The 23,833-nt window shown below is 41.5% G+C and overlaps 3 protein-coding genes across 3 annotated transcripts; all 3 read right to left on the bottom strand.

Annotated features, from left to right (window-relative positions):
• Positions 1-2,785: 2,785 nt before the first annotated feature.
• On the bottom strand, positions 2,786-3,232 carry EDDM3B (epididymal protein 3B). The gene has a single exon (XM_016199566.1). It carries the CDS (start codon positions 3,224-3,226, stop codon positions 2,786-2,788), a length of 441 nt encoding a protein of 146 aa, XP_016055052.1. The 5' UTR covers positions 3,227-3,232.
• Positions 3,233-6,022: 2,790 nt separating this feature from the next.
• RNASE4 (ribonuclease A family member 4) lies at positions 6,023-23,780 on the bottom strand. Its single transcript, XM_016199564.2, has 2 exons — positions 23,731-23,780; positions 6,023-7,537 (listed from the first exon to the last, which is right to left on the bottom strand). The coding sequence occupies exon 2, from the start codon at positions 7,521-7,523 to the stop codon at positions 7,077-7,079; it is 447 nt and encodes a 148-aa protein (XP_016055050.2). The 5' UTR covers positions 7,524-7,537; positions 23,731-23,780; the 3' UTR covers positions 6,023-7,076.
• ANG (angiogenin) lies at positions 12,991-23,769 on the bottom strand. The gene is made up of 2 exons (XM_016199565.2): positions 23,731-23,769; positions 12,991-13,508 (listed from the first exon to the last, which is right to left on the bottom strand). Exon 2 carries the CDS (start codon positions 13,488-13,490, stop codon positions 13,050-13,052), a length of 441 nt encoding a protein of 146 aa, XP_016055051.2. The 5' UTR covers positions 13,491-13,508; positions 23,731-23,769; the 3' UTR covers positions 12,991-13,049.
• Positions 23,781-23,833: the final 53 nt, after the last annotated feature.

Raw genomic sequence — 23,833 nt, 5'->3', positions numbered from 1 at the left:
TGTCTACATAAGAAACATCCAAACCTGTGGAGAATTTTTATAAGAGTTTATTTGAGCCAAACTGACAACATATGCCAGGGGAGGAAGATCTCAAATATCTGGAGAATAACAGCCTCCTTTATGCATTGGAAATTAAGGAAGGAAAGTAAGGAAGAAGTGGGAGAAAACAAGGCAGGGATTGGATTACAGGATAGTTAACAAGATTATGTGCCCTCTTGAGGGTGGTTACTGCTTATTTCAAAGGTAGATGCACACACACACACACATACACACACGCACAAAATGGACAGGGCTTACTTAAGTGACTTTTTTTTTGGCTTAAACAACAGACATTTATTTAATACGGTCTGGAGACTGAAAAGTATAAGATCAAGGTGCTGACAGATTTGGTGCCTAGGGAGGGCCCTCTTCCTGGTTTGCAGACAGCTGCCTTATATTCTCACATGGCCTTCTCTTAGTGTGTGCATATGTGCACACAACTGATAGAAAGAAAGAGATGGAGACAGAGACAGGGATAGGAGTAGATAGATGTAGAAATCTTAAGTGACTTTTTATTAACTAAAAAGTTAATGCCTGGGGCTGACAACCCACCATGACCTGCCCAGTTAGGAATTTATGATCACCTCACCCTATGAGGTTATTCTCCATAGAACCCCTTTTTTTCATCCACAAAAGGGTAACTTATACTCTGCTTTCAGAGCTTCTCCTTTGTCTGCTGTTTCTCAAAATAATTCTTAAGCGAAAGAGGCATACTTTAGGGTGGTATATTCTGGTCTTCTATAGGAGTGTCCAATTTGCTTAGCTTGACTCTCATGGCCATCACTTGGATCTATAGAGGAGATTGGGAACCTTGATGGACAGCCTCAACAAACTGCACATGGAAAGGGAAAGGATGTTCCCTAAGGGAAGTGAATATGCAGCTACCAAATGGGGGTAAGTGGATATGAGCTCAAGCTCAAGCAACAACAACACACACTATTTATACTGAATACACTTAAATCCATTTTCCTCCTATCTTTATTGATTTCAGGGAGAGGAAGGGAGAGGGAGAGAGAGATAAAAACATCGATGATGAAAGAGTCATTGATTGGGAATCGAACTGCTGTCTCCTGGATCCTAGGGTGATGTTCAATCACTGAGCCACGCCTGGCTGGGCTGCCACCACATTTTGAAACAGCATTTATTGAGTGAGAAAAACAGTATTCTCCATATGTAAATTGATCATTGATGAAGAACTGCTGGGTTAACACTAATCTCTTGTGAGTTCGGTTGATATAGGTCATCATCTTCCAGGTGTCTGCTCATCCCCAGGTGCACCGAAAAACTGCAAAGCTGAGGAGCTGCCCTTGAAACATGATGACCAAGCTACATTCATTGACTACTCACTGAGGCCTGAGTTCTAGGTAGGTGAGCAGTCACCTAATTGAAGATGTTAATACCGTGGCCTTTTCTCTAACTGTTTCAAGGCTGGAGTCATTCAGCAATATAGGAGGCTGAAGGACACAAGGTACTGTACTTTGATGCTTGGAATCTCTTCTCCCCATACCTGCCTTAGGCAAAATTATATGGAGCGGCTAGTTCTCTTACTCTGTATCACAGAATTCTAGCAGGCTCTACATGCTGGTGTCCTCAACATCTCATCCTCCAATTTACTTCCCCCTCCCTCCAACAAAACTTAAACCTCGAACCTCATTCTTGAGAAGAGTTGCATTTTAAAGTCCTCCAGCCCCACCCTATTTCTCTGCCAAGTGAAAATGATTATTATCAGATAAATTCAATTGTGCTAATAGCTTCTATATATTGTATTATTCCTCAGGCAACATAATGCCTTAACTCAGCTAAAATGTATTAGCCTCCTTAGAGATATTCTTAACAAATGAGTCCAATAAGAACCTTTGTCATTCTATAGCTTATGGAGCAAGTTCTTTATAATCCTGAGAATTTATAGCTTTCATACAGATGACAGCCTACTGTATTCTTATATTAGAAACCTCCATCTTCCAAAGCCTGGGAGAGGAGATGTTTGATGGGCACTTGTGATGTTGGTTTTATCAAAGTCAAAATTAAAGTATCAAGCCGAAGGATGGGAAAGGAGGAACACCAATGTTGACTGAGCACATACTATGAGCCAGGACCATACTACATGTTATGCTCATTCAGCTCTGACCTCACCCCCCAATCTGAGTGAAATTCAGCATGTCAACTCGGTCAATGCCTAGGTCACAACTTTTCCCCAGCATAGCACATAAACATTTACTTACATTCTCATCATACACATAAGCATATTACACATATATAACACCTTAAATCTACACACAGCATAAATCACATCTAAGCATAATCCATATCACACACACACACCCCTAACAATATACCAATCACCACACATACTCTGCACATATAACATATATAAATGTCACACACAGTGGGATGATATAATTTATTTAGGGAAGGGAAGATCATTCACCTTGGTTGGGTATAAGGAGCCAATATCAGGAAAGTTCCCAGGTTACCCAAAAAGATGCCATGTGAGCTGAATCTTAAAAAAATGCCAAAAAACATAGGAATAAAACAGGTAGATGAAGACAGAAGATATTCCAGGCAGAAAACCAACATAGGTGAAGTTATGATATCAAGAAACCATGTGATACATAACTCTAAGTAGTTGGAAAACATTGGCACATAAATGCAAAGTAGGGATTAGCAAGGGCTATTGATGTGGGCAGAGCCCACCACTTGGGAAGCACTAACAACTCTACTAAAACCTGGAGTTGTGGTAGGCTTTCTAGTTGCTAATAACCTCTAACAACCGGGTGTCCTCTATGCTATCGACAAAGCCATTCATGCTGCAGTGGAATTCAATGTAGCTGTAGCTCCTGTGCTCTCTGTAGCTCTTTTTGTTATTCCCCAGGTAGCACTTGAGTATTCTGAAGGGATACTGGGCCCATATGTATACATTTCTGTAGCGATCTCTCCAGTTCCTGATGCATATATGCTCGATTTTGTACCAGAAGGTATAGATGAAGATGTGAGAGTTCTTGTCTCTTAGAGCTTCTCTTTTTTGCATGAGATCATTGCATCTGTACTCACTGAATGTCCAGCTTGTGCTCAGGTGGTGCTGTTTCATGAATTCTCTCCAGGAAAGGTTCTGGCTGTGTATAAGGAGCCCACATAAGGGGAACAGCAGGAACAAGAGAGGACCTAGGACCTTTAGAGAGGATGACATCTCAGTCACCAGGCTCACCTGTGGGTATACATGGAAGAGAGAGGAAAGCATTATTGCAACACTGCCCTAACAGCTGAGCTCCACCTTAAAATTCTTCTCCCTGCCAATGTAGACACTTAGGCCCAATTTTATCATTTGTTTCCAGACTAGAAGATGATAAGTCTTATTAGATAGTAAAATTTATAAGAACTGAAAATCTGCTAGAACCTGAGTGGGGCAATCACGAAATTGTAGAAAATAGATAAAGCTTATTTTGAGAATTCCAAACACCTCCTTTCTGTCTTCTCTTTCACCCAAACCAAGGAGAGCTGTAGCTAGCTCTGTTTTACAGTCCAAATGGATTCTCATAAGAGAATGTGTCTGAAAGAGAATGGTATTTTAAGTTTTATGTCTGTGAAGTAGAAAGGGTTGTCACCTTTTATGGGAATGTAGAAGATGAGTAGACTTGGGAGGCATTTTCCAAGCAGGAAGGCTTTGGCTTCCTGGAATCTCAGCTTGATACTGACTCTGTAGATGGTTCTTATGTAATCCTTGACTTCCTTGTAACACTTCCCCAATGCTTGTGTGAAACCTGTTATCACTTCTGACTACCTACTTCCCTTCTCAGAGGCCATTTCCCTAGTTATCATCATGATGAATGACCTTGATTTGCCATTAAGAATGCCATCATAAAGGAAATCCAGTTTTGAAATATTGCTCTAACCGACCAAGTACCACGATTGAAACTGCCCTCACAGGAGCTGCTCTGGTCAAAACCAGGGCCTAGAGATGTTTGAAAAAGTCTCCCCTTTAAACCAGCTCTCTGTCCTCAGTAACCATGAGGAGTTACCTGGCCCTACAGAAACTCTAACCCGATTTTCAACTATCTCAGAAGGTGTCCTCAAACGAGCCTAATAATAGCTCCCTTACATACCCATGAGAGTCCAATAAGATTTGCGTGAGAGCACTTTTGAGGGTCTCAAGTGTTACATCAGGCACAAAACAAGGGATAGACACGTTCTCGTTTGTGGCACCCTATTTCCAGCTCAAATTGCCTAAACAAGATGAGAAGACCAGGATCCAAGCTGCTTCAATGGCTTATGCTTGAAAATATTGGGGAGGAAAGGAAGTGCGAGTCATTGAGATTAGTGCTGAGTTAAATTCAGGTCTTTGCTTCTCACAAGATGGATCACTTTGCATTCTCAACTCTCCTATTTATAAGTTCAGTCAAGCCCCTTCCAGTGTTTCTGGGCCTTTCCCCCCAACCATCCTCAGCAGCAACCCTTCTAAACTCTAACTTGCCCTATTCAGATTCAATACTTACGTTCACTGGTTGTAGTGGGGGTCAGTATGTGAATCTAAAGAGTGGAGAGTCAGTGTCCTTTCCCTTTTCTTAGAGCCAAGAAGTCTGCGGCAGTGCAGAAAGGCATATATGTGGGAGGCGCAGTGTTCCAGCCTTGGCAGTGGGGGTGGGGGTGAAGAGGGGACAGCCTTACCATGTGAACCTGTTTCTCTATCTCCTCATCTAGAACACTTGGGCTCACTCTGAGAATACCCTGGGGCAGAGGTATCACATCAAAGACAGTCTTCCGGGTACAAAGGGATGGCAAGGTTGGGGGCAGGTGTTAAAGAACAAAATTCAATGGAGTAAATTTGAAGTTGGCTTTATTAAGCAATCGGGAATTGGGCAGCATTCCACCTAGCCAACTAGAAGGGTGTTTCAGTGAGTTGTACAAAATGGAAAGTTTTTATAGGCAGAAAGAGGATGGGACTAAGTTAAAAGAGTGGGTTATTTTAAGCCAGGACACCTTCATTTAGGGGAAGGCAAGGGGTCTTATCAAGCAGATTACCTCACAAGTGCTGATCTGGAAATTTCAGATTGATTGGTTTAATGTTCTACCTCCGAGGAAGCTGAAACTGAAATTTGGTTAGTTATTATGTTTTAGTGTGATGACATGGCTTAGCAAAAGTGACTCACAATTTTACTTATGTTTTGTTTTGTTTTTAAATCCTCACCTGAGAATGTTCTTTCCATTGCGTTTCAGAGAGAGTGGAAGTGTTAGGGAGAGAGACAGAAAATCAATGGGTTGCCTCCTGCAAGCACCCCGACTGGGCCGGGAATCAAGCCTGCAACAGAGGTTTGTGCCCTTGACTGAAATCGAACTCAAGACCTTTGGTCCGTGAGTCGATGCTCTAACCATGGAGCCAAACAGGCTAGGGCTTACTTATGATTTTTCATGCTTATGAGTTTTTGACTTTACAATGGTGTGAAAGCAGTGTGCATTCAGTAGAAACTGGCTGAGCTAAGCTATAATGTTCAGTAGTGCTGAAAAGAAGGGAGTCGAAAACAGCCCAAAATGGAGTCACTTCTGGTAACCATGTGAAGTAACAGATACATTAATTAGCTTGATCTAGCGACTTTACAATGCATATGTATACTGAATCAGGTTGCACACCTGAAATATAAACAATGTATATATGCCATAATTCAAACGTTTTTGGTTTAGTCCTTTCATACACACACACACACGCACACACACACACACAACACTCACATACATACTTGCCTTCTTTAACTGCTGGTGTCTTCATACATCTCTGTTCTCCAATTTGTTTCAAAATATTCAAAAGGAGAAGGGAGGTGTGTGAGAATTGTCTTTAGTAAACAACAAATGTTTCTGTGCCGTGGTTGTTGATGCACTAGGCTTTAGTCATGAGGGTATTAAAGGTGTTGGTGCATGTTTGTAAACTAGAGAATTAAAAGAGGGTAGAAGAAAAAAATCCCCCACACAAGAATCATAGCACTGTCTTCACAGATCCCTGTTGTCTGAGTTCTTTATTACAAGGAGAACATGAAAAATCTTTCAGTCAGGAAGAGTGAATGAGTCCTAATGATCTAGTACATTGTTAATACTCCAACTTACCACAGTGATTCAAAAGTTTGGGAAGAGAAAAAGAAAATCCCTTGTATCATTTCTTAATTTTATTAGACCCAAACATGACAAGGTTGCCAAATTATACGTACAGAGCTCTCATTTTGCCAGTATGTATTTCCAAATTCTTTGTTTTGTTTTTATCTTCACCCGAGAATATTTTTTCATTGCTTTTCAGAGAGAGTGGAAGGGAGGGAGAGATAGAGACAGAAACATTGATTGCTTGTCTCCCACACATGCCCTGACTGGGCCCAGGGATCGAGCCTGCAACTGAGGTGCATGCCCTCGACCGGAATCGAACTCCAGACCCTTCAGCTGGTGGGCCGACACTCTAACCACTGTGCCAAACCTGCTAGGGCAATATTTCCAAATTTTTAATGCTTCCCCCCACAGCTGACTTTTGGGAATATAAAAAAGCCGATACTTTAAAAACACTCTTTGTGATAAAGTAGAAAAAGCTCTGGATTAGTAGCCAGGTGAGGGGAATTTTTTGCTTCAGCTTTTCCACCAACTTCATGGTCTTCAGCAAATCCCTTAACTTTGGACTCCTATGTGTAACAATATCAGCATCACAGGGGCGCTGTGGTATTAGAGTGAGATAACTGAGATGGAAGCACCTTGAAATACTTGAAATGCTATGCAAATACATGTAATGACTAATTTCCAGAGGATAGGATCTGAGAGAGCTAAGCTGACCAGTATTATAAAAGGAAGCAGCAGAGTCTACTGAAAAGTTTATTGCAGGAAAGCCCAGTCCCATTATAAGTTTATGCCTCCAGTTCTCTTTGATGCATTTAACAGAATGGATTATATAAAGAAAAAGGAGTAGACATAAGCAGAGGAGACAGAGCCTGAGATAGCTCAGATGCATTACTCATTGCTATTCAAGGTGTAAGTTAAAGGTCAACCACTGGGCCATAACCCCTGCAGGGTAGCCTCTATCTGTCAAAGTGCACAGGCACTGCCGGGCTACCCTCACAGGCAATGACAACACGCCTAGTGCTGGCCCGGGCCCGGTATCTGCAGCTGGGGGCCCTGGAGCTTCCTATATCCCTGCAGTCTGTGACGCTCACCACACCCTCATGGCAGTTCATCTTGCCGTTCTTGCACTGGATGTTGGTGGTGCTACAGATACTACGAATGTTCCAGATGTCCTCGTGGATGAAGGTGTTGAATTGCTTGCAGTGAAACCGAGTCATCCTCCGTCTTTGCATCATCAAGTTGCAGTAGTTATCATCGCCACCTGTCACACCAGGGTCCACATGCTGCTGCAGGAATCGCTGGTACATGCGATTCTGGCCGTAGGAGGGCTGCACCAGCCCCAGCCCCAGCAGGGTCAGCAGCACGAGCAGAAGCAATGAAAGGGCCTTCTGGAGAGCCATCATTAGCTTGGCGGTGCCTGGAGAGAAACCAAGGGGCAGGACAAAGAAAGGTAACAAATGGGCACCACACAGAGGTGTTGAGAATGGCAAGCCGATGTTTCCCCAACTGTTTAGTCTACTCTTTCCTCCCCACTCTTCTCTGCTCACAGCTTTTCTCACCACGGCTTCCCCAAGAGTAAAAAGTTTGCAAACATGATCTCTGAAAGCGAGAGCCTTTCTCTCTTACAGAGAGAACTGCTGTAGCCGGTACAATGACTCAGGTCAGAGACTGACCGGGTGGATGTCCGGGTGGATATGTCCTGTATGGTCAGGGTGTGAAAAGGGAGAAAAGGCAGATTAAATGAAACTGGAGTTGTCTGTCTCTTGAGGAAATTCTCTAGTCATGTGATCTTTGGAGAGTGTTTGGTTCCCTGGAGACTCTGATTCCCAAAATTTTGGGCAGGCTCAGGATATGTAAATGAAAGTTTACGAACTGATTTTAATTTCTGACATCTGGGAATTGAAGAAGGTGCAGAAAAAAGGAAAGAGTAACATTTAGGTTTAGCCTTTCCTCTCATGTGCCTATTCCTTTTTTAAATTAAAAATTACAGTTTTTTTTAAATTACAGTTGACATAAAATATTATATCAGTTTCAGGTGTACAATATGATGATTAGACATTTATATACCTTATGAAGTGATCACCTCAATAAGTCTAGTACCCATCTGACGCCATACATAGTTATTACAATGTTATTGACTATATTTCCTATGCTTACTTGGCACCCATATGACTTTTTAAAATTGGCAATTTGTACTTCTTAATTCCTTCACCTTCTTCACCCATGTGGCTATTCTTTTAATGGTATTAAAGTCAGGTCCTTTCGGAAATCTTGTTACTCCTATAGAAAACAAAGTCAAAAACAGAGTACCCAGACCTGGCCGATTTGGCTCAGTGGTTAGAGCATCAGTCTGCAGACTGAAAGGTCAGGGGCATGTGTACCGGTTGCAGGCTAGGCCCCTGTCAGGGCAACGGGGCATGTGGGAGAGGCAACTAGTTGATGAGAAACATCTCTGACATCAATGTTTCTCTCTGTCTCTCCCCCTCCACTCTCTCTAAAACCAATGGGAAAAATATCCTCGTTTGAGGATTAACCAAAACAACAACAAAAACCCTAAATTACCTAACCAAAGTGCTTTGAAGGTAGTAAATATTGGTTGAATGAACTAATAAACAAAATGAGCAAGCTAATAAATAAAATGAAATGGGTATAGAGAATGAAAGTGTTTCCCAGGTTTGTGGAATTGACTGATAAGAGAAATTAAAAAAATAAATCTCAACAGCACAATCTCACAAAAGAGGACTTGGACTGTGTCTTTTTTTCCTTGCTGTTTTTATGCACAACCTGAAAACTAGGCCCTTGCAATATATTCCATCACCCCGCATCTATCCTTGATGCTCTGTCTGTCTTGTCAATAGCTGTTGGTAGTTAGTTGTCTGTCTTCTCTATTTGCAGGATCATTTTGTTGGCACTTTTGGCAGTGGAAGATAAACATATGTTTTACAGAATTAAAAACAAACAAACAATCTCCAGAGTCACAACAAAGAAAGCATTGCCGTATAGTTTCAGAACATTGCTTCTGTTGACCCAGTAAAGAAAGGAATCCAGACCTATCTGACTCTAAAATCTGTGCTTTTTCCACATTTTCTACTGCCTCTCTCACTCCACTCCCCAAATATTCAGGATATTAAAGACATTTGTGTCCAGAATCGCTTCTTTCTAGCAACAGAGTTTCATCAGGGGTGGAACAGGGTGGGAGTGGAAGTGGGAATCACTCACCAACGCTAACTAGCTAGATGCTGCCATCTGGCTGTCACTTCTGGGATTTGCATGAACTCATGAACTGTGAATCTACTTGCCCTGGAAATGAGGCAGGGCTGACTCACACTAGAGCAGCGATTTTCAACCTTTTTCATCTCATGACACATAAACTAATTACTAAAATTCTGCGGCACACCAAAATATATATTATTTGCTGATCTGACAAAATAAATAGGTATAATTTTGATTCATTCACACCAGGCGGCTATTGTTGTTGTTGGCTGTTGTCGTTTTAAAATTTGACAATTTAAGGGAAAAGAGGTCAGTGCCCCTGACTAAATAGTCAGGTATGGCATGTTTTAAACATTCTTGCAGCACACCAGTTGAAAATCGCTGCACTAGAGCAAAGAAAAATCATCTCTGACTCAACAGGAAATGAGCAACCCAAAACAGAAAGGACAATTTTTTTTGAGAGTCATACAGGCCCTTTTCCACATAGGCAGTCCAAGGGCTGGCTTCAGCTGATCTCCTGTTTGATGTATATGGATTCTACTGTCCTTTGTTTTCAAAGATGGTGCTTCACGATGGCAGATCACAGTCTGAGTGACTGAAATGGCTAATGAGGGACCTGCATACCAGTATCACATAGCTTCATTCTTTTAAATGCTACCACCTATATTCCCAGCAAAATTTGCTTGTGCACTGAAAGCAAGAAAGCTCTAGGTCACATTCCAGTGCCTACAGCTGCAGATATGAGATATGGAATTAGGAAGAGAGAGAAGTGAACAGTTGTGGGAAGAAGAGTAGTAGGGAGAAATGATGCTTGATTTACTCTTCACTGCAAGACTAATGGATAGAACTTCTGAAGGTACACTTAGCACTTTGGGTAATAGCTTCATCACAACAACGTACTTTGGGTTATTTTTCCCAAATCTAATCTCGCATGGTTAATTTGCACCTCTAATTTTGCACGGTTCTGTCTACCTTTTCTCATCCTGCTTCTTTGTGTCCAAGATATGATTTAGAAAGATAATTGGCTACAGAGAAGACCTAAACTATTCATGCAGGAACAAACCCACAGCCTCAGCCACACTAACCAACTGATTTAACAAGACATGAACAAATATTTGTGAACAGAAGTCCAATGTAGACAACAATGGGTGTAACTCAAGTCTCTAGCTACAACAGAAAATGAAATGATCCCCAATCATCCCAAATATACTTTTTGGTCAGATCTTGCCCCAAAGGCTTTTCCCACTCTACCACATTGATTCTCAATAAGAACTTTTCTGTCTCATCATTGAGGTTCCTATCTCTCTCTCCCTCTACTTGAAATCAGTAATAATAAAAACAACAAAAAAAAAAGTGTAGCCTTCTCAATAAGAACTTCTTTTGATACTGTGATCCCAAAGATCTATCTCTGCTGCATTAACTATATGATCTTGGAGAAATTATTTAACCTCTCTCAGCGTTCTTCCATAAACGAGTATAATAGTACCTACCTCTTAGGGGTGCTATGAAGAATAAATGATAAAATCAATGTTAAGTGCTTATTACAATGTCTGGTACATGGTAATTGCTCAGTAAATGTTGGCAATTATCTTTGCAATTTCCATTTTTCTTGGTTTCTTTGCTTCCTTCAATCTGGATAAAATAATAAATAACTACACCAAGTTGTATATATTATTGCTCCCCTCCCCTCTGGAATACCTGTATTCCTTTAAAATTAGAAGGCTGTTTTTTAAGTTGAAATATCTCAGCTACTAGAATTTGTGCTGTGTCCCTACAGAAAAATTTCTTCTTCACATTGAGTGGAATTTTCTTCCTTGCATGTCACCATTCTTCAAAGGGCTTGGCATTTTGAGGTTTTTGTTTTCTTTTCCTTGACAGGCCAACAGAGCACAGCTGACTAGGACTCCAATCCTCCAAATGATCCTCTTGAGATAAAGACTGACTTGCCTGTCACATGACATTTCATTCTAAGCAGCTTTTGGTTGTGAGAGAAGAGACCCAGAGCAAAAAGTACTAAGATTGGGTACCCAGCTGCTATTTCTATCAGCAGGTCTGGAAGCTGCCCCGTCCCATTGCCGTGTGATTTCCTAGGAAACAGTCATTTGCCCTAAGACCAGAGCAGGGCCTGCAGTGATGACACTCTAAGCACATGTTTGGAGAAGATGTGTGTTTTCACAGCTATGGCGCACTCAGTATAATAAAGGTCCATACCTTTGACCTTCCCTATCGAGGCCTTAAGTAGGTCAATGATCTGCATGGAAGTCACTTTGCCTCATATCAAGGAGATGGTACTGGTTAGAGAACCTGAGAAAAGGATCCAAATATTCTACCCAAAACTGGACCTTTCTCACTTCCTAAGGGGTTTTTGAGATTTTACAATAAGGCAAATTTTTTAGTAAGAGAGGTTTGGAAAACTCTTCTCCCTACTTCCTTAGGATATGACAGTGATTTCAATTTTGAAATAGAGTAACTCACGGTAGAGAGATTCATGTGCTGAGTGTGCACCAGTAACCTACTTCTCCATATCTTTCTCCACAAATTTAAGTACTTTCAGTGAGGCTGGGCTCTCCCAGGTAGCATCTGGACACTTATCTATTACCTGGGTATTGAGGAAGCAGGGCTTTTGGCCCATTTCGGGGCCATGGGGGAAGCAAGAGAGGCCACCATTGGGAATACTGTGACCACTACAGTTCCATATTCACAAGACAGCAAAACCAGTGACTTACAACTGTAATTTATTAACAACTACTTTCTAAATAAAATATCCAGACACACTTTAATAGAAATTAGGTAACAGGAAGTTAACCACTAAATCTGTGAATTGATTAGTATATTTTATAGAGAGTGTCTATTCACCTAAGTTTGTATTTACCTGAAAACAAATCTAGTTGAAGAAGAATAAGGGATAAGCTTGGAATCTTTCTACAAATTCCCAAAAACCTCACAGTTGCCAGACATCAGTTGATAAAGTAAAAGATTAAAGAGAAAATAATGTAATCAAATTTTTTGATCTTTATATTAAATAACCATGAGAATGCCATGGGAGCAGTCTAGTCAAAGTAACTCAAAATTACCTCCTGCCTAAGACAAGAAGTGGCTACCAGGAATGAATTTTGGTATTCATGCAGAATTGTGTGTGTTGGAGTGGGATATCGAGAGAGAGGCAGAGAAAGATAGAGAGAGAGAGAGACATGGATAGAGAGAAAGTTTAATTAATCTGTTGGTATTTAATCCTAAACATTACTCCTCAAGGTTTAACACTTGTAAAAGTAATATTAGCTTGACAGAAAAAAACAATTTTTCCCTCCTGAAAATTCTGCTTAGCACCCATGAGCCCTGGAATTTTCCCAGCTCTCTATGTAAGATGAATTTAACATCCTTACATTCACAGAAAGGTGAAGTCTACATCACTATTGGCTGAGAAGGAACTAACTGGTAGGGGGAAAGGCATTTGTATTCCATCCAATCTCCTCAGGGGGGACAGTTACTCAACTGAGAAACTGGGGAAAAATCAATAGGCCAAAAATTGGTGAGAAGACTGATTCTTACCGATTTCAGAGACATTTTTATTTATTAACATATTATAAAACAGAAGACAAAAAATATAGGCAGCTCATTTTCTGGGACCCTGGCAATGAATGTGGCCACTGTTCTGGAGTGTGTAGGGGAAATGCAAGGCATGGAGAGCAGAGCCAACTCTGGGAGCGGCCTGCTGGTTATGGACGGTAAACGGATTCATCAAAGTGGACAGGCAAGCCTTGTTCACAGGCAACAACAATGTTTCTGGGCCCTTCTGTGGCTCTGTACCGACAGGGAGGCCGGGAAGACCCTCCTATAAGCCTGCAAGTAGTGACCTGGAAATGAGATTTGCTTATTCTGAAATTTCCTTTGTAAGGTGTTCCATTTTCATCTTCACAGATGGCCTTGATGTTGTTACTGCTCTCATGAATAAAGGTGTTGACATCTTTGCAGGGTGAAGTGAGGCCTCGTCTCCGCATCGTGGTATCACAGTATCTGCCATTCCGGCCACTTGGAGTGGGATCATAGTGCTGGTCCAGGAAGTGTTTGTACCTGATGTCATTCTGAGCCAGGGTTGGCGGGGTCAGACCCAGGCCCAGCATGAAGACCAACAACAGGGGACCCAGGCCCATCATCATCTCTTCCAACAAAGGCTCCTGCCAAGGGCGAAAGGTATGGTAGGGCAAATTAGGCTAAAAGGGCAAATTAGGCTAAAAGGACAGGGACTTTTCTCTCTGACAGGGCATCATGAGTCAGGTATCCTTAGTCATCTAAATTGCATCTTTTCTTTTCCCTTCCTCATTAATTTCATATTTCTTGTCAATCCATTCCTTTGGAAAATGAATCTAAGTTTCTTGAACACAACTTCCAGCCCCAACTATTCTTTCCTGTCCCTTAAGACTCACTGAATGTTTACCTTTCTAATAGTCATAGCATTACAGTATCCATTCATACTCTTTAATTCACCTATTAATTAATGTAACAACAAGCATTACATAAGCCCCTACTGGGTACCAGGCACTGTGCTAGGTCCTGGAACACATAGATCATTAAGACATACCAAATGCCTCCCTAAAAGGAGATGTATCATCCATAGGGAAGGATAGGAGCTCCAGTTCACTGAGATGAAACAGCAGGATAGGAGACCTATGACGAAGAGGGACTTTTAAAAAATATGTTTTATTGATTTTAGAGAGAAAGGAGAGGGAGAGAGGGAGAGAGACAGAGAGAAAAAGAAACATGGATGTGAGAGAGAAACATTGATCGGTTGTCTCCTGTACACACCCAGACCGGATATCAAACCCAGACCCTGGGTATGTGACCTGACCGGGAATCGAACCAGTGACCTTTCAGTGCATAGGATATGCTCAACCAATTAGGCCACACCAGCCAGAGTGAAGAGGGACTTTTAAGGAACCTGAGCCCAGGGAAGGGTCAATCAGAGGATTGTTGAAGATAGGATTCCAGGTATTCAAGCCAGCAAGTCAGCTGGCTATGAGGAGAGCAGTTTTACCCTGAGGTGAAGGGAGACAGGCCTAATTCTCCAGGAATTAGTTGGTTTGTGGCCAAAGGTGGAATTATTATGTACTATTTAGAAAACACAGAGAGGAACATGGAAGAATCGATGCAATACTTGGAAGTGGGTCTGGGGTCAACTTTTACAGAAGACTGTTGGAAGAGGAATCCAAGCTTATTCTTAGGAGCTTCTCATATTGGGAACAATGTGGATTATTCTCAGGGGATATTTCCTAGTTTCCCCTGTAAATGTACATAGACTGTTACACAACAGGAAAATGATGATACTATGTGCTAAAAACAAACAAACCAAGAAAACCTCCCTCGAACGTTTCATCAAGCCAAAGTCCTTACAATTTGCTGTAATGATTTCTTAACATCTTCCTCAAAGGAAGAATAAGAAAAAGAGAGGATTGCTGCCATCATCTGAAGAGCTTTCAGTCTAAACTGTAGAACTCACACTTCCCAGGGGCAGTGTGTCACAGACACTCAAACATGCCCATAGAGCAATTACAATGCTTCTTCCTGGAGTATGATTTCAACTCAATGATAGATATTTAGAAATAGAATTAAACAAGTATAGATTATAACAGAATAGAAAACAAAATTTTTATGAACTTTTAAAACTTTATGTGTTAAGAATTTGAAGATTTGAGAAATTAAAAATATTTGGTGTTTGCAGCAGGTAGTTTCTAGCAATATTTTTAGTTCTTTGGAGAAAACTTTAAAGAACATTCAGAGCCTTTAAAAACCATCAATAGTTCTACCCCACATTATATCAAATATACGTGAGCGTTCCCACATCCAATAATAAAAATGGCTTTTCACTATAAATTTGAAACTGATTTTTATAATTTTGTTTTGGAAATTATTTCTGTATGAGTAACTCATATTTACTTTATTTTTAATTTTATTTTTGAATTCTCACCTGAGGATTTTTTTCCCATTGCTTTTCAGAGGGAGTGAAGGGAGGGAGAGGAAAAGAGAGAGAGAGAAATATCAATGTGAGAGAGACACACTGATTGGTTGGCTCCCACCTGGAACGGAACATGCCCTTGACTGGAATCAAACCAGAGACGCTTCAATCTACAGGCTGATGCTCTAACCATTGAGCAAAACTGGCTAGGGCTCATTTCCTTAATGATTGGCTATGATTTCTTAGCAATCATCATACATAATGAGAAATTCTTACAATGGGAGAAAAATTTGACCTTCAAGTTATTCTTAAGTGTGATGTAATTCACATAAACTCTAAATTTAAAAAAATAAATGGTACACTTTCATAAACATTCAATTATTAATTTTTATTTTGTATTTTTTTATATATAAGTCAATAAAATATTATTTTCACGTCAAATATTTTTATAGCCCTTAAAGATGCCACCGGTTCTAGCACTAAGCCTGTAGTGTTGCTAAATAGCCTGGGAGTATGACTGTGAATCTAGAAAGGTCAGGAAATCCAGGGTCCTGATGGTTACGGGGGAGAGCGTGTGAGCAAAGGGAGCACTCTTTTTCATCATCATTGGGCATTGATCCACTTGTCTGTTTCATAACAGCGACAGACAAATTTGGCACACTGTTGAAGAATATCAAATTATACACTAAGAAAAAGTTTGGTCACTCCATAACATTGAAATAAATAGCAGCTGAAAAAATTTCCATTAAGAACATAGATTATCATTTATAATAAAATCAAGTGAAAGCATGTTCTTGGGACTTGAGCAAAAAAGTGGTACATGACTGAAGAGGGAGGAGCCAGCCCTAAAAGAATAACAAGTATTCACACATGGCCACCGCTACAACACAGCTGCTGGCCTGTCACACTCCCCATTTGCCAAGCTCTTTACATTTACATTGTGCTTTTTAGTCTTCTGGGTGTGTTTTCTTTTTCTGTTTTTTTTAGAAGACCTCATCAAAGTTTTATTGATTTCGATTCATTTAGGTCTTTTGCTCTTCGATGGACAAATATTGTCTTCTAACATCAAAGGCAGTTGTAAAATCACAAGCTCCCTTGATGAACAGGAACTTAGAGGTCACCCAGTCAACACCTCTCTGCCTGGGGTCATAATACCAGAGTTCAAAATCAGAAGTAGAACCAGAGCTGGTCCTGGCCGAAAGAGTCATTAGGTGGGAGGGGGGGGAGAACTGTTGCCAAGGTCTTCCATGCTGTAGAGGAGACCGTGGGTCCTTGTAGGAGGCGCCAGTGCTGTACAGGTTGTGCAGTTTTTGTTGTTCACAGAAGGGAATCTGAGCTGGCAGGCTTGTCGAGAGTCTCTGTCCAAATACTTAGTTACTGACCAAGGACACCCCATTACATACAAGTGTCAAAGCAAAAGTCACAAAGCTCAGAATCTGCCCACAAGGATATCGCCAAATAAAGATTTACCTATTGTCAGTTTTCATGGGTGCCATTTCTAAGCCTGTATCCATGTACTCTGGGCAAACAATTACCTGTTTACTTGTCAGTGTTTCCTACTCGTTTGTATAAGCTACAGGAGGGCAGAGCCCATATTATTCACCTTGAATCACAGTGCCGGCCTCACACACACACACACACACACACACACACACACACACACACGCACACTTAGTGATTGACTTCATTTTCCTCTCTAGGCTTAAGTTTATTCATCTATAAAATGAGAGAGTTTCTAACTCTAAAGTCTGAAATTCCATGTTCTCATAAAGCATGAGAATCTTTTCTAGTTTTACTAGCAAAAGTCTAGTGGAATTACAGAGACTAGTTTGTACAAGTTTAGTTGGTGGGAAAAGGCACCAGGTGAAAGAAATACATGATAAGAAAACCTGTGACCGAATCTCACTGAGATGCATCACTTCTTAAGGCTCAGCATATAAGCCAAGCCCACAGACTACTTCTGAGTAAGGCACAAGAGGTTTACATTCTACAAAACCACTTGCTGGTTGGAGGTTGAAGGCCTCCCATCCCAGTCTGGACAGGTAAAGGAGAATCTTTGTTTCTAATTTTCAGAATTTGCACATTAATTCTGTAAGAACTCAGATAAATTTTGCTCAGACTTATTGTAATCTTGATTCCCTAAGACATCCAGAAACCAGATCCCAGCCAGTAGACACCATGGCCACCAGTATCTAATATCTGCTCCCCCACTTACAACTTGCTCACTCATATCTTTAATCTAAATTTCCCCAAAAGAGGTAAAATGAATTTGGGAGAAAACAAGTATGAGACAGATTATTTGTGGTGCAGAAGTGAATCTGCCTAGGCCAAGGGAGCAGAGCCTCACATCTGGTGGTCAAATTCATTCACACATAACCTTCCATATTCAAGCACACAACTGCCTGCTTTTTGTCAGTGAAATTTGTCCCCACTGTTCTTTAAACTAACTTTATCATCTGTCTCAAACCAATCCTTTAGTCTTCACAAGAATTAATAATCTCTTCCTCTCTCCACAGAAGAGATCCATCCAACTTTACGCACCAGGGAGTTAACTTGACAGTCTCTGATGAGTAACTATGGCTATAATTTCCATAAATGTAGCTTCATACTTTTATATATTTCACGGCCATACCCCCAAAGTGAAAGCATAACACCCAATGCATATTATTCCCTTTATCTCTTTTCCTTCTTTCTTCCCTTCAACCTGCATGCGAACCTTCTTTTGATTTTGAGATGTGTGCCACTTGGCTTTTAAAGAGCAATCAAAACTTTTTTTAAGGAAAAAAATCAGTGGGAAGGTTAGAAGAAAACAGAGCTAAAAGTATGCTTTTTGTTTCTTTCCTTGCTCTGTCACATTTAATGCCTGTGCCCAGGGGGGCACCCACATGCCCCTCAGCAAATGGCTTCCCCAGGTCTTTGGGGATTTTATCACAATCCAGGAATCCCTCCCAACCTCCACTTGCTCCCAGTCTTACTAATTTCCCTTCATTCACATATAAGTAATCCCAAAAGAAATCTGTTTTCATTTTAGACTTTAGAATCTGATTTTTTTTTTTCTTAATTCATAAGCTTGTGCCCATAAGCTTTAAAGGGGGAAAAATAGTTTCACTGAAATGAATAGATGGCTAGGCATAGTACATATATATAAACAAATAGAGCAATAGGTTACCCAGGGGTAAGAATCTTACAAAAATCTGGTCGATTCCCTCCAACTGAAGATGGCTTCTTGCTATTTGCTCCTGGAGATGGGTTCTGGCTGTGTGAACCGAGGCACCCTCTGGCTCTGATTTTATAGTGATCAAACAAACTGGGTGGGGAGACTAGTTCCAAAGATCCCTAATCCTGGCAGAGATACAGAAAGCAAGGACAAACAAGGCGTGTCATTCACCTTTCCATGGGCATGACTGGGGCAAATATTTACCCACTGGAATGGATTAAATATTTGTTCTGAGAGGCAAAGTTTGATATTGATAAGCATGGCCTTTTGTCCCAAAGCTGCCCTTTTTCTGATGTCCGTATTTCTTACTCTTGCCCATGTCAGGACCGAGGTTTCATTGTTCACATATAATGATCTGGATCCAGAAGATGTTGTCTCTGATCTCTGAGCCAACTCCAAGAACTGCTTTGGAGAAGCCCACAGAGTAAATGTGTTCTCCTGGCAGAATGCTGTTCCCTGCACCGTCTATTTACCCACATAATTTGGTTTCATGAAGGGATGTCATGCCAATAAGTAGATTTCACAGAACCAGGAAAGCACTTTTAGAGGTTATGTGACAGCTATTAGTAGCCACTGCCTTGACCTCAACCTCCCAGCTATTAACCCACAGAAATATCCTTGCCTTATTTCCTGGGCTTCTCCTTACTTTCCTCCTCAGCTGTTCACAAAAGAGTAACACTGAGCCCTCAATCTTCTGTTCCCTGTAGCACAGTGGCAAAACTGATTATCTCCACCATCATTGCAACACTGATAATCATCACTCCTTTGATGGTTAATTGATCTCATTGTCTTTCCATTTGATAGAACCCCTTTGAAAGAAGAATAATTGTCTTACTCATCTCTACAGTCTTAGTTTCTAAGACAGTGACTGACACCCAGGCCTCAAGTTGTTTTTGTTATTCCTCATGGTCTGGGAATGCATTCTCTGATCTCACTTTGGAGACCCCAACCATGCAAACTGTCCTGGCTTCTCTTAAGGCTCACCAACACAATTGGGTTACCAAACAAGGCAGGTAGAGTAGAAAGGCTTCCAGGGTCCCAGGAAAGCTCTGTTTCTAGCTACTGATAAATCCTAAAAACCCAGTAATATACCTTCACTTTTGAGGTATTAATTCCTATTCCAATGCAATCTCTCCTGAGAGAGATTAACTCTCTAAACAGCTGGCAGTGAGGTACACACTCTCGGGCATGTGCTCTAGAGCTTATCTTAAGAACGGTTTTTGCTAACTGGAAGGACCTGAGGATTTCGGGAGGAAGAAAGGTGGGTGAGGCAGGTTAAAAAAATACCAGGGAAATTCCCTGGCAAGCGCAACAAGGAAAACGGAGACAAAATATTTAAACAAATGGCCAAGCAATTAACAGCCAGCTAAGTGTCTTAGCCAAGGACACTTGGGAGCAGGTGGTTTACACCTCTCTTCCTCAACTGTAAAGTAAATAGCTTAAGTCATCCAGAGACCCAGTTAGTGCCATCAGTGCCAGCCATACCCAAGAACAGATAAAGTCAGGGGAATAAACAAAAAACAAACAAACAGAGCTAGACAAATCCAAGATAGAGACAAAGATGACCAGAGAATGATCCCAAACCCCACTCAAAAGCTGATAAATATTCTGATTAAGACCTCCCCTAAAATTCCCACCTACAGAAAACAGATAAAACCTTCAAGACAAAGGATCCAACACACCCTCTCCCTTGGGCACACCCACTGTGCAATTTTACTTTCCTTCCCCTAAGCTCCGAGGGCCCTCCTCTTGCCTAATTTTTTTGTGAGCCCAAAGCAGTCCCGCCTTGGCTCACTTCTGTCACTGTGACTTTTACTTTTCAGTGAGTCTAGGCAGCCCAGCCTAGGCTCGCTTCTGTTACTGTGATCTTGCCTCTTCTATCCTAAGCCCTTCCTTTGTTGCACTATCCCAAGCTTTAATACACATGCTCTCAAAATCACCTGGACTCGTATCTTGAATTCCTTCCTACACGAAGTCAAAAACCCACACATCCCAGACCATGCCGGGGCAGATCTGCCTCGGCCAGTCCCAGTCCCTTTCTGGTGACATGGGCATGGAGAACCCAAAGAAGGACAAAGTTCACCTATTTTCAATTGTGTCGGGACACAGTCCTGCCTGAATTTCACTCCCCTTCCCCCCCCACCCCTTCTTCCTTGCATCCCCAACCAAATCCTGAGCTAAAAGGAAAAAAGCTGAGGGTAGTGAGCAGAGGACTCATCAGACACCATAAAGAGCCTTTCCCTCAGCACCTGGAGCTTCAGGGGCCCTGAAGCCTCTGGAAAGGAAGGGGCAGGCATGCCTCTGACCATGCGCTTGGCAGTACATTTCTTCTGCCAAACACCAAAGTTCAATGTCTTTTAGGAGCAAAGAGAGATAACAGGACATGGGGTCCACAGAGCAGGGCCTCTACTGCCACCTAGCAGAGTATGCAAATCCTCCCTTGCCCTTTGTGGGCAGACAAGCTGTTTGAGAGTGGTACCTAATTTAAATTAATCACAGATCACTTTTTAAAGAGACACTGAAGAAGTGAGTTCTAAAAAGTTATCACCCAGTCATTTGTTAGGGAAGACGGCTGCCAGGCCCATTCAAACACCCTGATTGCCTCAGCAGTCCCCAAGACTGAAGCAGCAGCCACTCCCACAGCCTTTGGGGATCAAGGCGACTTGATCAACACCACCCTTCTCTGATAAATCGCTTAACAATAGAGACAAGGTGCTCTAATATCACATTCACACACAGAGTCCCATGGCCTGAAACACCAGTTCAAGCACCAACTCACAGAAACGGATCAGCCTCTAATTTTAGAGTCATGCAGCGATGCTGGGGAGCAGCCTCCAGCCTCTGAACACAGCCACATGTTCTCTGTCTCTAAGATTTCACTGAGCGACCTCGGGAAAATTCACGAACTGCCTACACAGTTGACAATGCAGAGTCAGGTGAATGGTTGCTTTCATTCTAATTGTTTTTATTTTCTGCTTGGCACAATGAGGTTATAATGAAACAAAAAATAAGTTTTTTGGGGGGGAGAGTTTTACCATTTTATTAAAATGCACTTAAGTGCTTTCCCATTTGTGTTTCAAAATACAACAAGAAATTATAGTCTAGGATTAATGAACATTATATCTTTGTCAGTAATTTTAATAGGTGTGAAGCAACTGCCAACTGAAAAATATACTCATATATTTAAAAAATGTTCTGACAGCTCGAACTTGAAAGTTATTCCCCTTTTTCTAAAATGTTTTTCTATGTTCCTTCTTTAAGCCAACGGTTTCCCTGCACAGAGACATGGGAAACTCGGGTTCTCCTTCTAAGGACTCTAGTGTTGGTGAACGTTCCCCCTTCACACAGAGTGCAAATGTTTAATTTTGTCCCTAAGACTAATTACAAAATAGTGTGATGGAGAGAAGAGGTGAATCTCTAAGTTTCTTTCTAATTCTTACATAGTTTTGGTTTATAAGCATGAAACTTACTGAGCAACAGAAGTAACGGTTAAAAGAGGAGGAAGCTCATGTGGAAAGAAGGATCATGCTCCACTTCCAGGAAGGGGAGACAGGATTGACAGAGGGGGAATGGGGGCACAGGGCTGCTGACGGGGCTCTATTTCCAAAGACACAAAAATTAATCATTCACTTTTCAACAAACTCTGGGCATAAAGCCCATTCTCTTTCCCAAATATTTCAAGGTGTTCTTCTGAGAATAACGGTTTACAGAGATTGCTTTTTGCTCAAATACAGTATAATGAAAACTCCTAAAGAGGGGTTTTGCCAGCCTGCTTTGGTCCACTTTCTCAGCCATCCACTTTAATTTATGAATCACCACTGGTAAATACTTCCAACAATAACTTGACAAACCTCTTATCTTTGCCTGCTTATAACCTGACATCCGTACTTTCGAAAAAAGGCAGAGCCATATGTCTTTTCCTGGAATGTTTTTCCTATGCTCTTTGCCGAATGGTAGTTTTTCTCATTATTACTGGAATACCTTCTTATTTTTTTAAATTTTTATTTTTTAGTCCTGTTACAATACCTGGCCACTCCATGCAGTCATAGAATAAGAAAGAGAGGGACCTCAGAGACCATCTGTTAACTCTCATTTTACAGATGAGGAAACTGAGGAACAAAAAAAGAGAACATGTATGGCCCAAGGAACAACTACCATTCCTAGGAGTAGAAGATTTCCAATGTACAACACAGCTTTCATGTTCTATACTAGTAATTTCTAGAAAATCAAAGCTAATTTTAAAGGTGCCTGTGGAAGTTGCTGTTTAAGGGAAACCTACTTTGAATATTTCCATAAATTCCAAAAATATTTTACTTAAAAAAAAGTTGCGTTCAACACTAACTCACTCATTAGTAGCTGTACAGGTAAGTAGCTCTTTGAATACCTGAGGCTGCTTCTGGGAGGTTGGCCATCTGCTGGTCAGATAATTATATCACTTGAGTTTCTGATGATTACATTTATAGCTTGATTAGAAGGTTCTTAATGACACAAAGGGAGGGTCTTGGCTAATTTAAGATTTTCCTTGTCCCCACAATGGTGCTGAAACTGTTTTTACTGTCCTTCAGAAACAAAGATGTCCTGTTATGCCCATATGCTGTTATCATTTGATGTGTTGTCTTCCATTAAGAAAGCTCAGGTTCCCATTGTTCCAGTAAGAAAGCTTAAAGGGGCTGTTGGCAGTGTCTTCAAGAATTTCACGGCACTGGCTCTGGGTGGGTTAAGGGTGAGGAGACCGAGGTGAGCAAACAGAATATGTAAACACCAGTCCCAAAATGTCATTTCCACTTGCAAAAACCGAACAAGTCCTGCTTCATAAATCTGGCGATCAACCTGAGTACCAAGCAAAGAATCCTTCTGATCTGAGCGAGCGCGGGCCTCCCTTGGTTTTGCCCACGCGGCCGTGGTCCCCCTGGAATCCCACATTCTCGGCGACAGGCGCGCTGCCACCTCTGCCCAGCTGCGCAAAGTAAACATGGGGTGGGAATGCAGAATCGCTGACTTTACAAAAACGGCATTTTCACCTTCCTTCCCATTCCTCAGCTCCTCCAGCCGGGTCCGCAAACTCCACTCGAATTGCTTCTGCTAAGAAGGAGCCCCCCAGCCGCGCCCGCAGCCAAAGCGCCCCTGGAAAGTTACCTCGACGAGGAGGAACAGAACTGTGAACCCATCTCGGCCTCGGAACAAAGCTGCAGAAAAGGGCAGGGCAGAGGAAAGAGCTTCTGTTCCTTACCCGCTTCTTCCTCCTTTGTATGATGATGGGGAACTGATGGAAAATGCAAAGATGTTGTTTTGACTCCTGCTTTGGATCTGCGTGTGGTCAGCTCGCGTGTGTG

The sequence above is a fragment of the Miniopterus natalensis genome, chromosome 1 (genome assembly GCF_054644295.1).
Source record: "Miniopterus natalensis isolate mMinNat1 chromosome 1, mMinNat1.hap1, whole genome shotgun sequence".
Lineage (NCBI taxonomy): Eukaryota > Metazoa > Chordata > Mammalia > Chiroptera > Miniopteridae > Miniopterus > Miniopterus natalensis.
This window is presented reverse-complemented; position numbering and strand designations above follow the sequence as displayed.

Excerpts from the sequence above, each read along its gene's own strand:
- EDDM3B (XM_016199566.1), bottom strand. The coding sequence starts at position 3,226 with ATGTCATCCTCTCTAAAGGTCCTAGGTCCTCTCTTGTTCCTGCTGTTC.
- RNASE4 (XM_016199564.2), bottom strand. The coding sequence starts at position 7,523 with ATGATGGCTCTCCAGAAGGCCCTTTCATTGCTTCTGCTCGTGCTGCTG.
- ANG (XM_016199565.2), bottom strand. The coding sequence starts at position 13,490 with ATGATGATGGGCCTGGGTCCCCTGTTGTTGGTCTTCATGCTGGGCCTG.